Source organism: Panulirus ornatus, chromosome 58, assembly GCF_036320965.1.
Source record: "Panulirus ornatus isolate Po-2019 chromosome 58, ASM3632096v1, whole genome shotgun sequence".
Classification (NCBI taxonomy): domain Eukaryota; kingdom Metazoa; phylum Arthropoda; class Malacostraca; order Decapoda; family Palinuridae; genus Panulirus; species Panulirus ornatus.
This window is the reverse complement of record NC_092281.1, coordinates 19,531,647-19,544,112: the sequence shown is the minus strand read 5'-3', so window position 1 is coordinate 19,544,112 and position 12,466 is coordinate 19,531,647. Positions and strand designations below refer to the sequence as shown.

At 38.6% G+C, this 12,466-nt stretch overlaps 1 protein-coding gene across 3 annotated transcripts in view; it reads left to right on the top strand.

The window, feature by feature from the left end:
• LOC139766625 (uncharacterized) overlaps positions 1-12,466 on the top strand; it is a 43,983-nt gene that overhangs the window by 8,820 nt on the left and 22,697 nt on the right. For all 3 annotated transcript variants that reach the window (XM_071695492.1, XM_071695493.1, XM_071695494.1), the window contains exons 3-5: positions 721-886; positions 5,077-5,297; positions 8,509-8,746. In XM_071695492.1, the coding sequence (XP_071551593.1) occupies positions 721-886; positions 5,077-5,297; positions 8,509-8,746 (625 nt within the window). The remainder of the gene's footprint in view (positions 1-720; positions 887-5,076; positions 5,298-8,508; positions 8,747-12,466) is intronic.

Sequence of the window (12,466 nt, the reverse complement as noted above, 5' to 3'; positions counted from 1 at the left end):
CGCAGACGTGATGTGTCTTGAAAAGATTCACAACTGCTCACCATGGTTGCTAGCTGATTAAGGCCTCCGGGCAGCTCCACTGGCTCATCCTTTGTTTGAGTTGCTGTCTTTGGCCAGCCAACAGAGTACACAGAATTTAACTTCTGGAAGGAAAGCATGTTCCTTGATTGAGGACATTAGCAGCCATCTTCATTTGCCTTTAGCAAACATAATAGCACTGGAAGGGTTAAGTTGAAGTATGGTCCATGCAGTGACTCCATGGGCGACCTAGGTCCTCATGTCAAAATAAGTGGTGAAAGGTGAACTTTGTAAAGATATCAGGATGCATTCATAATTTGCCTTATATTATGCTGTAAGGTTTACTGGGACTGAATTTGCTACACACACAGTTTTTCAAGGTAGAGAGATGTTTGCATGGCAGGGGAGGCCTGTAATTTTTTCACACTGCCCTTCAGGACACATTATAGTTATGTAATTTGCTGACATTAAGCATTGATGTGACTTCTTTTTCCTTCCTATTTTCCAAACATCAACCACATGGCTTCAGAGGCTTCATAGGAGAACAGTGTGGGCAAAGATCACGTGAGGATTTTAACACAAATACCTGATTTTCACATGCTCAAAGCTTGCTTATTTTTCTTCAAGAAGAGAATGTTACATTTATATCCATCAGATATTCACTTACATTATATTATAGTTTCATCATTTTGCTGCTTACAGGAAGACTAAGTATAAGCAGATGGTTGCATGTTTCCAGTTCTCACCTGATTACCCAGAGAGTCGAGCATTGATTGAGCTGAAGAGTCGACATATCTCACACAAGTTGTTGGATGGTCTCACTAAGTTGTGTGAGGATGAGGCTGACAAGTATATAGGAAAGCCTCAGGTAATATTTTGTAGATTTCAATTCTTTTCAGTTGGTAGTTCTAAACTTAGGATTATATGGTGTACAGTAACTTTTCACTTAACGTGACTGTTTAGAGGATGTCCACAACCTTGGAAGTAGGATTTTTTTCAATTATGAGAGTTGATATTTGCATAAGTGGTCAATCTTAGATTAATTAGATAAGCCACGAAATGAACTTAGAATTAGGCTCTGATGAATTTTGGACACTTTAAGAAGTACATAAAAAGTTTAGAATAGTTGTTAATCCATACCACATGTGTTTCACATGGCCCTTATCACCATATTATGAACAGTAGTTGAAGGATATTGAAATTTGTATTTTTCCATATAATTTTCCCTGAAGAAAATGATTGGCCTCTAGTTATTCAAACAAACATAAAACAGTTGTATGTCACACTCAGTTTTCTTACAGTAAATATAGACTATAATTTCTTTTACAGCCATGTGTGACAAAGAAGAAAAGTAGAATATCAGAGCACTGTCATATTACTGATAGGTAGTTTTCAAATTTGGTTAGGTAGATCTGTGTATTGATTTCATCATTCAGTAGGTGAATAATTAGGTCTATTACTGGGTACCAAAAAATGCAGAGATTATTCATTTCCAAATTTCATTCAAACAGTGAGGTTAGATTTGTTATCAAATCATATTGGATTTTGAGTTTTTAACATGATTAGATTGGTGGTTCATCAGAATCAAGTTTTACCATTTTTGTATTACAAACTTCATCACTGCAAATGGGTGGGAGTTATTCCTTAACATTATGTATCCCACATCACTTTAACACTCTAGCAAACCAGATGAACCCTCTTGATACCCTTGAGTTTAATGCATTGTGTAATAGATGCAGGTTCTATTGCTTTTTTTTTTATTTCAAGCCTACTTACATTAGATGGGTAGCATTTTTGCCTTATCAATATACATCCCACATTTCCTTAACAGTTATATGAACCAGGAGATAAGCCCTTCTGTGCATGAAGTTATTATGATTATACATTTGTGATGCTGTTTTAGGACCTGGATTGCTTATTTCATGTGCATTTGTCTTGATTTATATGATATTCATGCTCTTGAAAGATTGACCAAGAGGATATATGTGTCAGAGATGGAGGGAATGAGAAGTGGGAGACCATATTGGATGTGGAAAGATGGAATGAATAAGATTTTGAGTGATCGGAGCCTGAACATGCAGGAGGGTGAAAGGCGTGCAAGGAATAGAATGAATTAGAACAATGTGGTGTACCGGGGTCAACGTGCTGTCGATGGATTGAACCAGGGCATGTGAAGCGTCTGGGGTAAACCATGGAAAGTTCTGTGGGGCCTGGATGTGGAAAGGGAGCTGTGGTTTTGGTGCATTATACATGACAGCTAGAGACTGAGTGTGAATGAATGTGGCCTTTGTTGTCTTTTCCTAGCGCTGCCTCGCGCACATGCGGGGGGAGGGGGTTGTTATGTCATGTGTGGCGGGGTGGCGACGGGAATGAATAAAGGCAGACTATGAATTATGTACATGTGTATATATGTATATGTCTGTGTGTGTATAAATATATGTATATGTTGAGATGTATAGGTATGTATATTTGCGTGTGTGGACATGTATGTATATACATGTGTATGTGGGTGTGTTTGGTTATTCTTTTGTCTGTTTCCTTGCACTACCTCGCTAATGCGGGAGACAGCGACAAAGTAAAATATGAATAAGTATACTCTTGAAAATGGTTGCATAAATAAAAAGATTGTAAATTAGATAATGTAACTAATGGAGATTAAGTGGTTTTGTTTTTATTCATTAGACAATACTAAATGTTATACCAGTGAAAAACTATATTATTCATATACTAAGAAACCTAAAATACAATAATATATAACTGCACCATGAATTCTGTAAATGAAAACAGAAAATGACAAACTCTAAATCCTTGTTCAGTCTTCTTTTCATGGGAAGTGTACATTCCTGACGATATTCCCTTCCCAGATAATCCAGTCTCATCCACATCAAAAATCTGCTTGAGAGAATAACTGCTTTGTGTCTTCCTTGATAATGCTATTTAGGGTTCCTGGAAATTTTCAGCAGCAACATTAACAGAAACAGTCTCACCAGTCATTATGATGTTGTTGCAATTGTAACATTTTCTAAAATTTGTGAACTTGTCAGGTCTTGCTTGAAATGTCTTCACTGCTACTTCTTCCACTGCCAAGTCATCAAATGCACTCTGGGCCTTTGCTTGTAGCATAAGTATGTTGACAACATTTTCATGAGTTTGGTGTCTGATCCGTGTGCTCAAAATTCATGCCATTCTCTCTATAATGATACATTGGGAATACAAGGTCTTAGATGCACTGTTTAATGTTGCACTCTTGGTACTTTGCTTGATCTCTGCACGGTCATTAGCGGCCCATAGAATAGATTTTCCAAGACAAGGGAATTGCTTGATATCATCTGTTCATTCACCTCTCTCATTATGTTTGAGTATATCCATCTTAACCCTGTTAGTGATGGCCTAACACTTCTTAGCACTAGTGATACTAGGAGAACTTAAAGGATTCTTTGATGGTATGATGCAAGGGGCAAAACACCTGTACTAAGCAGTATACTACAGCATAAAATACTGTAGCTCTCCTTGAGTGTAGACTATATCTACACCATACATACAATAGTTTCTCGCATAGTGCTAGCAACACCACACAACTGTGCTGTCGGCTCAGTGAATACCACTTTATTCCAAACTTAAGCCCACATAGATTTTAAAAAAAGCGTAAATGGACTATGCATATTATTCTAAAAATGGTGTAAGTCAAATTTGCATGAATTGAAGGGTCCTGTATAGATTTTTTAATTTTGTTTTTGATCCTACAATGCTTATTCCATGTGCATTTGTTCATAAATGATTGTTCACTTATATACTCCAAATAGTAGTTCTTGCATTAACATCACCATTACAGCAAGTTTTTTGAAATAGGTATTACCACTAGCTTGTAAATGTCTTTGACAATATTATGTCTTGCTGCTTTGGTCTTATATTTTTTCATTCATTTGCTAATGGATGATTACTTGATAATATTATACACACTTTATAGTAAGTTTAAAACAACATCACCATTACAAAGTGAGTTTGTTGATTGCAGCCATAATTATTTTTTATTGGTGTAAGAAGCAAGAAGGGAGCCCTACTGAACTCCAGATACTGGATACAGCCAGATATTATATGGGAAAGCTTGGCACATACTTCATACCATAACACATGCCTATATAACCATAGATTTTCAATGAATTTTTAAAGCTTTGGATGCATGTTGTGTCCAAAGTACACCAGTGTAAGTATTTTGAAGGAGACACATTGAAACATCCATCCACAGGAACATTGCATATGAATTTGAATTATCATTTCTGCCCCAGTATTTAATGAATAAGACTTACAAATAGCTATTTGTAGGGACCTCACTATATTGTGGATGGGGTCCCTTTATTCTTGAAAATAAGAATTTTGAATCTAACTGATGACGTAGCTACCAATAGTTATACCATATGATAAACATTGCTTTCAGAATGATTGATTATTCTGATTATTCTTTTATCCACCAAGAATGAAAATCAGAGATCGCTAGTCATAGGCTTACCTTTCCAGCTGCACTCCTAATATCTGCTGTACGCTCTGTGTGTAGAAAATTCTCAAATATTTAAAAAAAGAATTTCCTTAAGTTTGCTATCACTGTGCAGTTACTTAAAAATAACTCTCTGAATAAAGTAATATTCTTTTCAACCTGGTGAAACATTGTTTACAATTGCCATGCTCCCATTAACCTGTGCTGATACACTGCAAGGCATATGAGGTAATCTAGCAGTACTTTCAGTCATGCATAATGAGATGTGTGGTATTTTTGGAAGTGTTTTTTTCACAAACAAATGTGATTGATATGGGTTTTCATTACTAATATCTGTTATTTTAGGGTGCAGATCATGCACAGGCTTCCATGAAATTTCCACATATACTGACTAGTGTATGGAAGAAAGATTTAGGCTGTACGATTTGGTAGCAATGTATGGGATACTAATACCAGCATTGATAGCTGCTTATTTAGCCCTAAAGGAGAAGTGGCTGACTTTAGAATTAATAGTATGTACATATCTCATCCCTTAGTAATCCCCATACATTGATATTTTTTCTCAGGTTTTGCAGGTTTTAAGATTCGTCCGCACCTTTATTGATGAAAATCCTCTCTGCTGTTGTTCAGAAGAAATTTCAAACATAAAGAAGAGATTGATCGCATGTTCAGATGAATTAAAGCTACGTCAGAAAACATCTTCAGTCATGTTGAAAGTGAATCAAGGTCTTTACTACATTAAGTACAACTTGACAGTGCCAGAAGATTATCCTGACAAGCAGATTGGGTAAGCATGAGTGTGTTTTCTTTACATTGCATAATTTTTTCTTTGTATGACCAGTGTCACAATGTATAATGCAGTTACATCTTTCTAGGTGAGAGTGGGGATCTTAGTACAGATTTGGTATGCCTGGGATCTAAGCCATGCTAGAGTTTGGAATTTTCCTGTTTTTTGAGTCATTTGGTGTGACATGTATGAAAATTATATATAGAGTTGCAGATATGTACATAAGGCTGTTGTAGTATAATGTATGTTGATTATGTGACCTGATTCGACAAATTGTTATACAACATTGACATGGCATTGGTATGGCACTGATATACTGTACTGAACAAAATTAATGTGTTGGAAACGCAATGTTTTATCAACAATATAGACACAACATTATATCAGCATTTCATAGCTAACATTGAATCACCTTGCAAACCAGTTGTTTCAGTTTTATTTTACTGTTGATATATGGCTTTCTTTACAGTTTTTATTCAGTTATTAAGATTTTTTCGTTTTGTGTTAATTTCATCATAGTCACATTTTAAACATTCGTGATTTTGAGTCATCTACATTATCTGAGGCTTGATATGCTCTGTCTTTTCTCTTGCCATTTGATTTGTTCCTCTGTCCATGAGGTGGGATTAAGTGCAAAATCAGACTTATCCTGATACATGGTCTATCTATCTGTCTGTCTACATCCCTGATCCCCATTCCCTTTGGAAACTCCCATCAAGGGGGTGGCCATGGGAGAAGAGCCTCTATTTATCCCTGTCTTTACATACCCCCCATTTCTCTCTGTCCAGTACTCTTTCACTATTTCCCACATGTTTAGTGTTTTAGATTAAGAAACAAACCTTCTTGCTGATATATGCACTTATTATCTTTTTCATTTAGTAAAATAAGTTGATTTCTTGAGTGGTAACTGCCTCATTCTTGTGTATAACCTTGAGACAGCATATTTCTATTGCATATGATCCCAGATCATACCTGTGGCATCTTGATATGAAATGTCTCTAGCCCTTATTATTTCTTCCACTCCATCTATCCATCTCTTTTGAAATCTGTATCTTCTTGTACCTTCAGCTTTGCATCTTGACCAACTGTACATTCTAAATGATCGTAGTATCCCAAAATATTGTTATCTGTGTGCTTTTCTTAGGATTTCTTTGTACCTTTGTATCCTCCTTACATATTCATCATATTTCTAGTTTTACCACTCAAGTTATCCTCATCTTGTTCTCATATTTTCACTTATACTGATCTTTATAAACTTGGGCTGAGTATTTATATATCAGCATTGGGACAGGTATTCCTTCATGTAAGCTTTTTGCATAGTCTGTGCTGAAATACTTTCCATTCATCAAAGCTTTCAGTGCTCCTTTTATTTTTCTTAATTGCAGCTTAAACTTTCCATTATTATATACAATCCATGCACTGCAGCTGGTAGATATATGGTTGCTATTTTTTTTGCTCCATTCGCTTCGTATGAAACACACTTGGATCCTGTGTAATATAAGATGTTTTGTCCAGATATTTATGATGGAAGTTGGCCTTGGACATGCTATTATTTGTTGCCATACAGCCATTATTCCATTAATCTACTATGGGTCTTAACCCCTTATCTCCTTGGTCAGGTTTCCTTTCCAGCCCTGGAAGTTTCACATTTTTCAAGTTTTATGAAAAATGTGTTGTTGACTGGTTGGTGAGGATATTCAGTGTATGTATGGCTCATGGTGAAGTGCCTCAGGATTGGCAGAATGCATGCATAGTGCCATTGTACAATGGCAAAGGGGATAAAGGTGAGTGTTCAAATTACAGAGGTATAAGTTTGTTGAGTATTCCTGGGGAATTATATGGGAGGGTATTGATTGAGAGGGCGAAGGCATGTACAGAGCATCATATTGGGTAAGAGCTCTTATTCACATTTACTCTCAACTTTCTTCTTTCACACACTTTACCAAACTCAGTCACCAGCTTCTGCAGTTTCTCACATGAATCAGCTGCCAGCGCTGTATCATCAGCAAACAACAACTGACTCACTTCCCAAGCTCTCTCATCCACAACAGACTGCATACTTGCCCCTCTTTTCAAAACTCTTGCATTCACCTCCCTAACAACCCCATCCATAAACAAATTAAACAACCATGGAGACATCACACACCCCTGCCGCAAACCTACATTTACTGAGAACCAATCACTTTCCTCTCTTCCTACATGTACACATGCCTTACATCCTCGATAAAAACTTTTCACTGCTTCTAACAACTTGCCTCCTACACCATACATTCTTAATACCTTCCACAGTGCATCTCTGTTAACTCTTATCATATGCCTTCTCCAGATCCATAAATGCTACATACAATTCCATTTGCTTTTCTAAGTAATTCTCACATACATTCTTCAAAGCAAACACCTGATCCACACATCCTCTACCACTTCTGAAACCACACTGCTCTTCCCCAATCTGATGCTCTGTACATGCCTTCACCCTCTCAATCAATACCCTCCCATATAATTTCCCAGGAATACTCAACAAACTTATACCTCTGTAATTTGAGCACTCACCTTTGTCCCCTTTGCCTTTGTACAATGGCACTATGCAAGCATTCCACCAATCCTGAGGCACCTCATCATGAATCATACATACGTTGAATAACCTTACCAACCAGTCAACAATACAGTCACCCCCTTTTTTAATAATTCCACTGCAATACCATCCAAACCTGCTGCCTTGCCAGCTTTCATCTTCCACAAAGCTTTATACTACCTCTTCTCTGTTTACCACATATATATATTAGACGTAGATATATTAAACTGCTTTTTGGCAGTTTTTTATTTTTTGATAAGTGAGAAATGGAATGACCATTTTACCTTTTAAGTTTGTTAGACCTATCTATTTATGTGAAAGGAATGGCTTTTAGATTTTTATTTCAAGTATTTCTTCCACATCACAGTTTTTCACTCAGATGGTTTCCCTATTTTTCCAGTGAATCTTTCCCCTGAGTTTACAACTTTTACCCTCCATATATTCCAGTTCTTGTTTACTTATTTCAGATGTACTTGTGAATCTTTCAGACTTTTGCTCTACTCTTAATTTTTTGTTATTGTATATTCTCATTTCTTGAAAAAGGTGCTCATTATATATCTTTTAGACTGTGCCTTTAGATATTTCTTTTCACCTATGAAATTATTTTAATGCCCATAATTGGCAGATGTTATTTTACAGCATTGAAGAGAAGGAGTGTAATTATCCACCACTGTTCCGGCGGTGGTTTTTGGCTCAAGCCATTGAAATTGCTCGTCGATGTGTCGAACCACCAGCCAAGAAGAAACCTAAAGACCCTCCTTTTGTGCTGAAACCCTCAATGGAGCCTGTAGTATCCTTCTTGATTGATGAAGGCCACAAGTACCTTGACACGGAGTGTAAAGTTTGTGGCAAGAAAGCATTTCCAGATGACCCAAAGGTAAGTATAATAGGCACATTGCTCTTTTGTTGATTCTGTATGATCTACTATATATGAGAGCTCAGTGGGGAATAAATGCCACAAAGAAGAGAATAGATGCAGGAATAGTGTCATATATAACAGAAAAGGTGTAAGCATTATTTGTAAGATTCAAGGGGTTGAATCTCACTTTCTTTTTCTTGTTATGAACTTGCAAGTCTCTCAGGAAGAAGAGATTTAATAAGTTTGCAATTATATCTTGGATTATACTAAAAAGATATGAAAGAAGACTGTACAAGAGCTTCATAAGAAAGTCTTTTCAACATACTTTCATAAGAAAAAGAAACATTCATGTAACTACACAAACATTAAGAAGAAAATTTGATATAGGAGTGAAGTCACTTCCAGATCATCCCAGGATTGACAAATATGTAATAAAAAAAGCTGTAGAAAGAAATGATATTTTTCATCAAGCAAGACCTGTTGTTAATGTGATGCACTGGCTCTGCCTTTTGGCAAAATTCACCATTCTTACTCGTATGTAGGTATTCTTTCTTAAGTGGCAAATGGTAGCTTGGTACAAATACTTTAAAAGAAAAGCTTGCTTTTGAGGAAAACTAATGAGAAGATACACTTAAGATGACACCTGTTTCATTTGCACATATGGACTTTATTCATTGGAGATGGAAAGATGTAGTGAATAAGATTTTGTGCATGGGGCCTAAACATGCAGGAGGGTGAAAAGCATGCACAGGATAGATTGAATTGCAGTATATAGGCTTCCATGGTATAGAGGTTAGCATTACTTGCTGTGACTATGTCACAAGCCTCTTGGAGTTGAGTCAACATAGTTTTGAATCCTGGTTGTGGCAGGTGGTCCTTCCTCTGGGGCTGGTCAGGAAAATGGTTACCTGGCTTGGGCTAGGGTATTATTTATTTTTTCTGTCTGGTGCTACCTTGCTGAAGCAGGGGATAGCGATGCTGTTTCCTGTGGGGCGGCGTGGCGCCGGAATGGATGAAGGCAAGCAAGTATGAAAATGTACAAGTGTATGTGTGTATATGTCTGTTTATGGGTATGTATATGTTTGCATATGTGTATATATTGATATGTATATGGGCATTTATGTTTTTTTTTTTTTTTTTTTTTTTTTTTTTTTATACTTTGTCGCTGTCTCCCGCGTCTGCGAGGTAGCGCAAGGAAACAGACGAAATGAAATGGCCCAACCCCCCCCCATACACATGTATATACATACGTCCACACACGCAAATATACATACCTACACAGCTTTCCATGGCTTACCCCAGACGCTTCACATGCCTTGATTCAATCCACTGACAGCATGTCAACCCCGGTATACCACATCGCTCCAATTCACTCTATTCCTTGCCCTCCTTTCACCCTCCTGCATGTTCAGGCCCCGATCACACAAAATCTTTTTCACTCCATCTTTCCACCTCCAATTTGGTCTCCCTCTTCTCCTCGTTCCCTCCACCTCCGACACATATATCCTCTTGGTCAATCTTTCCTCACTCATCTCTCCATGTGCCCAAACCACTTCAAAACACCCTCTTCTGCTCTCTCAACCACGCTCTTTTTATTTCCACACATCTCTCTTACCCTTACGTTACTCACTCGATCAAACCACCTCACACCACACATTGTCCTCAAACATCTCATTTCCAGCACATCCATCCTCCTGCGCACAACTCTATCCATAGCCCACGCCTCGCAACCATACAGCATTGTTGGAACCACTATTCCTTCAAACATACCCATTTTTGCTTTCCGAGATAATGTTCTCGACTTCCACACATTCTTCAAGGCCCCCAGAATTTTCGCCCCCTCCCCCACCCTATGATCCACTTCCGCTTCCATGGTTCCATCCGCTGCCAGATCCACTCCAGATATCTAAAACACTTCACTTCCTCCAGTTTTTCTCCATTCAAACTCACCTCCCAATTGACTTGACCCTCAACCCTACTGTACCTAATAACCTTGCTCTTATTCACATTTACTCTTAACTTTCTTCTTCCACACACTTTACCAAACTCAGTCACCAGCTTCTGCAGTTTCTCACATGAATCAGCCACCAGCGCTGTATCATCAGCGAACAACAACTGACTCACTTCCCAAGCTCTCTCATCCCCAACAGACTTCATACTTGCCCCTCTTTCCAGGACTCTTGCATTTACCTCCCTAACAACCCCATCCATAAACAAATTAAACAACCATGGAGACATCACACACCCCTGCCGCAAACCTACATTCACTGAGAACCAATCACTATCCTCTCTTCCTACACGTACACATGCCTTACATCCTCGATAAAAACTTTTCACTGCTTCTAACAACTTGCCTCCCACACCATATATTCTTAATACCTTCCACAGAGCATCTCTATCAACTCTATCATATGCCTTCTCCAGATCCATAAATGCTACATACAAATCCATTTGCTTTTCTAAGTATTTCTCACATACATTCTTCAAAGCAAACACCTGATCCACACATCCTCTACCACTTCTGAAACCACACTGCTCTTCCCCAATCTGATGCTCTGTACATGCCTTCACCCTCTCAATCAATACCCTCCCATATAATTTACCAGGAATACTCAGCAAACTTATACCTCTGTAATTTGAGCACTCACTCTTATCCCCTTTGCCTTTGTACAATGGCACTATGCACGCATTCCGCCAATCCTCAGGCACCTCACCATGAGTCATACATACATTAAATAACCTTACCAACCAGTCAACAATACAGCCACCCCCTTTTTTAATAAATTCCACTGCAATACCATCCAAACCTGCTGCCTTTCTTTCATACTATTCGCCAATTCCCGCATTAGTGAGGTAGCGTTAAGAACAGAGGACTGGGCCTTTGAGGGAATATCCTCACCTGGTCCCCCTTCTCTGTTCCCTCTTTTAGAAAATTGAGAAAAAACGAGAGGGGAGGATTTCCAGCCACCCGCACCCTCCCCTTTTAGTCGCCTTCTACGACACGCAGGGAATACGTGGGAAGTATTCTTTCTCCCCTATCCCCAGGACGAAAGATATGGCCCAACCCACCCCCATACACATGTATATACATACACGTCCACACACGCAAATATGCATACCCATACATCTCAATGTACACATATATATACACACTCAGACACATACATATATACACATGCACACAATTCACACTGTCTGCCTTTATTCATTCCCATCGCCACCTCGCCACACATGGAATAACATCCCCCTCCCCCCTCATGTGTGCGAGGTAGGGCTAGGAAAAGACAACAAAGGCCCCATTCATTCACACTCAGTCTCTAGCTGTCATGCAACAATGCCCGAAACTGCAGCTCCCTTTCCACATTCAGGCCCCACAGAACTTTCCCTTTTCCACCCCAGACGCCTCACATGCCCTGATTCAATCCATTGACAGCACGTCGACCCCGGTATACCACATTGATCCAATTCACTCTATTCCCTGCCTGCCTTTTATCCTCCTGCATGTTCAGGCCCTGATCACTCAAAATCTTTTTCACTCCATCTTTCCACCTCCAATTTGGTCTCCCACTTCTCCTCATTCCCTCCACCTCCGACACATATATCCTCTTGGCCAGTCTTTCCTCACTCATTCTCTCCATGTGCCCAAACCATTTCAAAACACCCTCTTCTGCTCTCTCAACCACGCTCTTTTTATTTCCACACATCTCTCTTACCCTTACATTACTTACTCGATCAAAC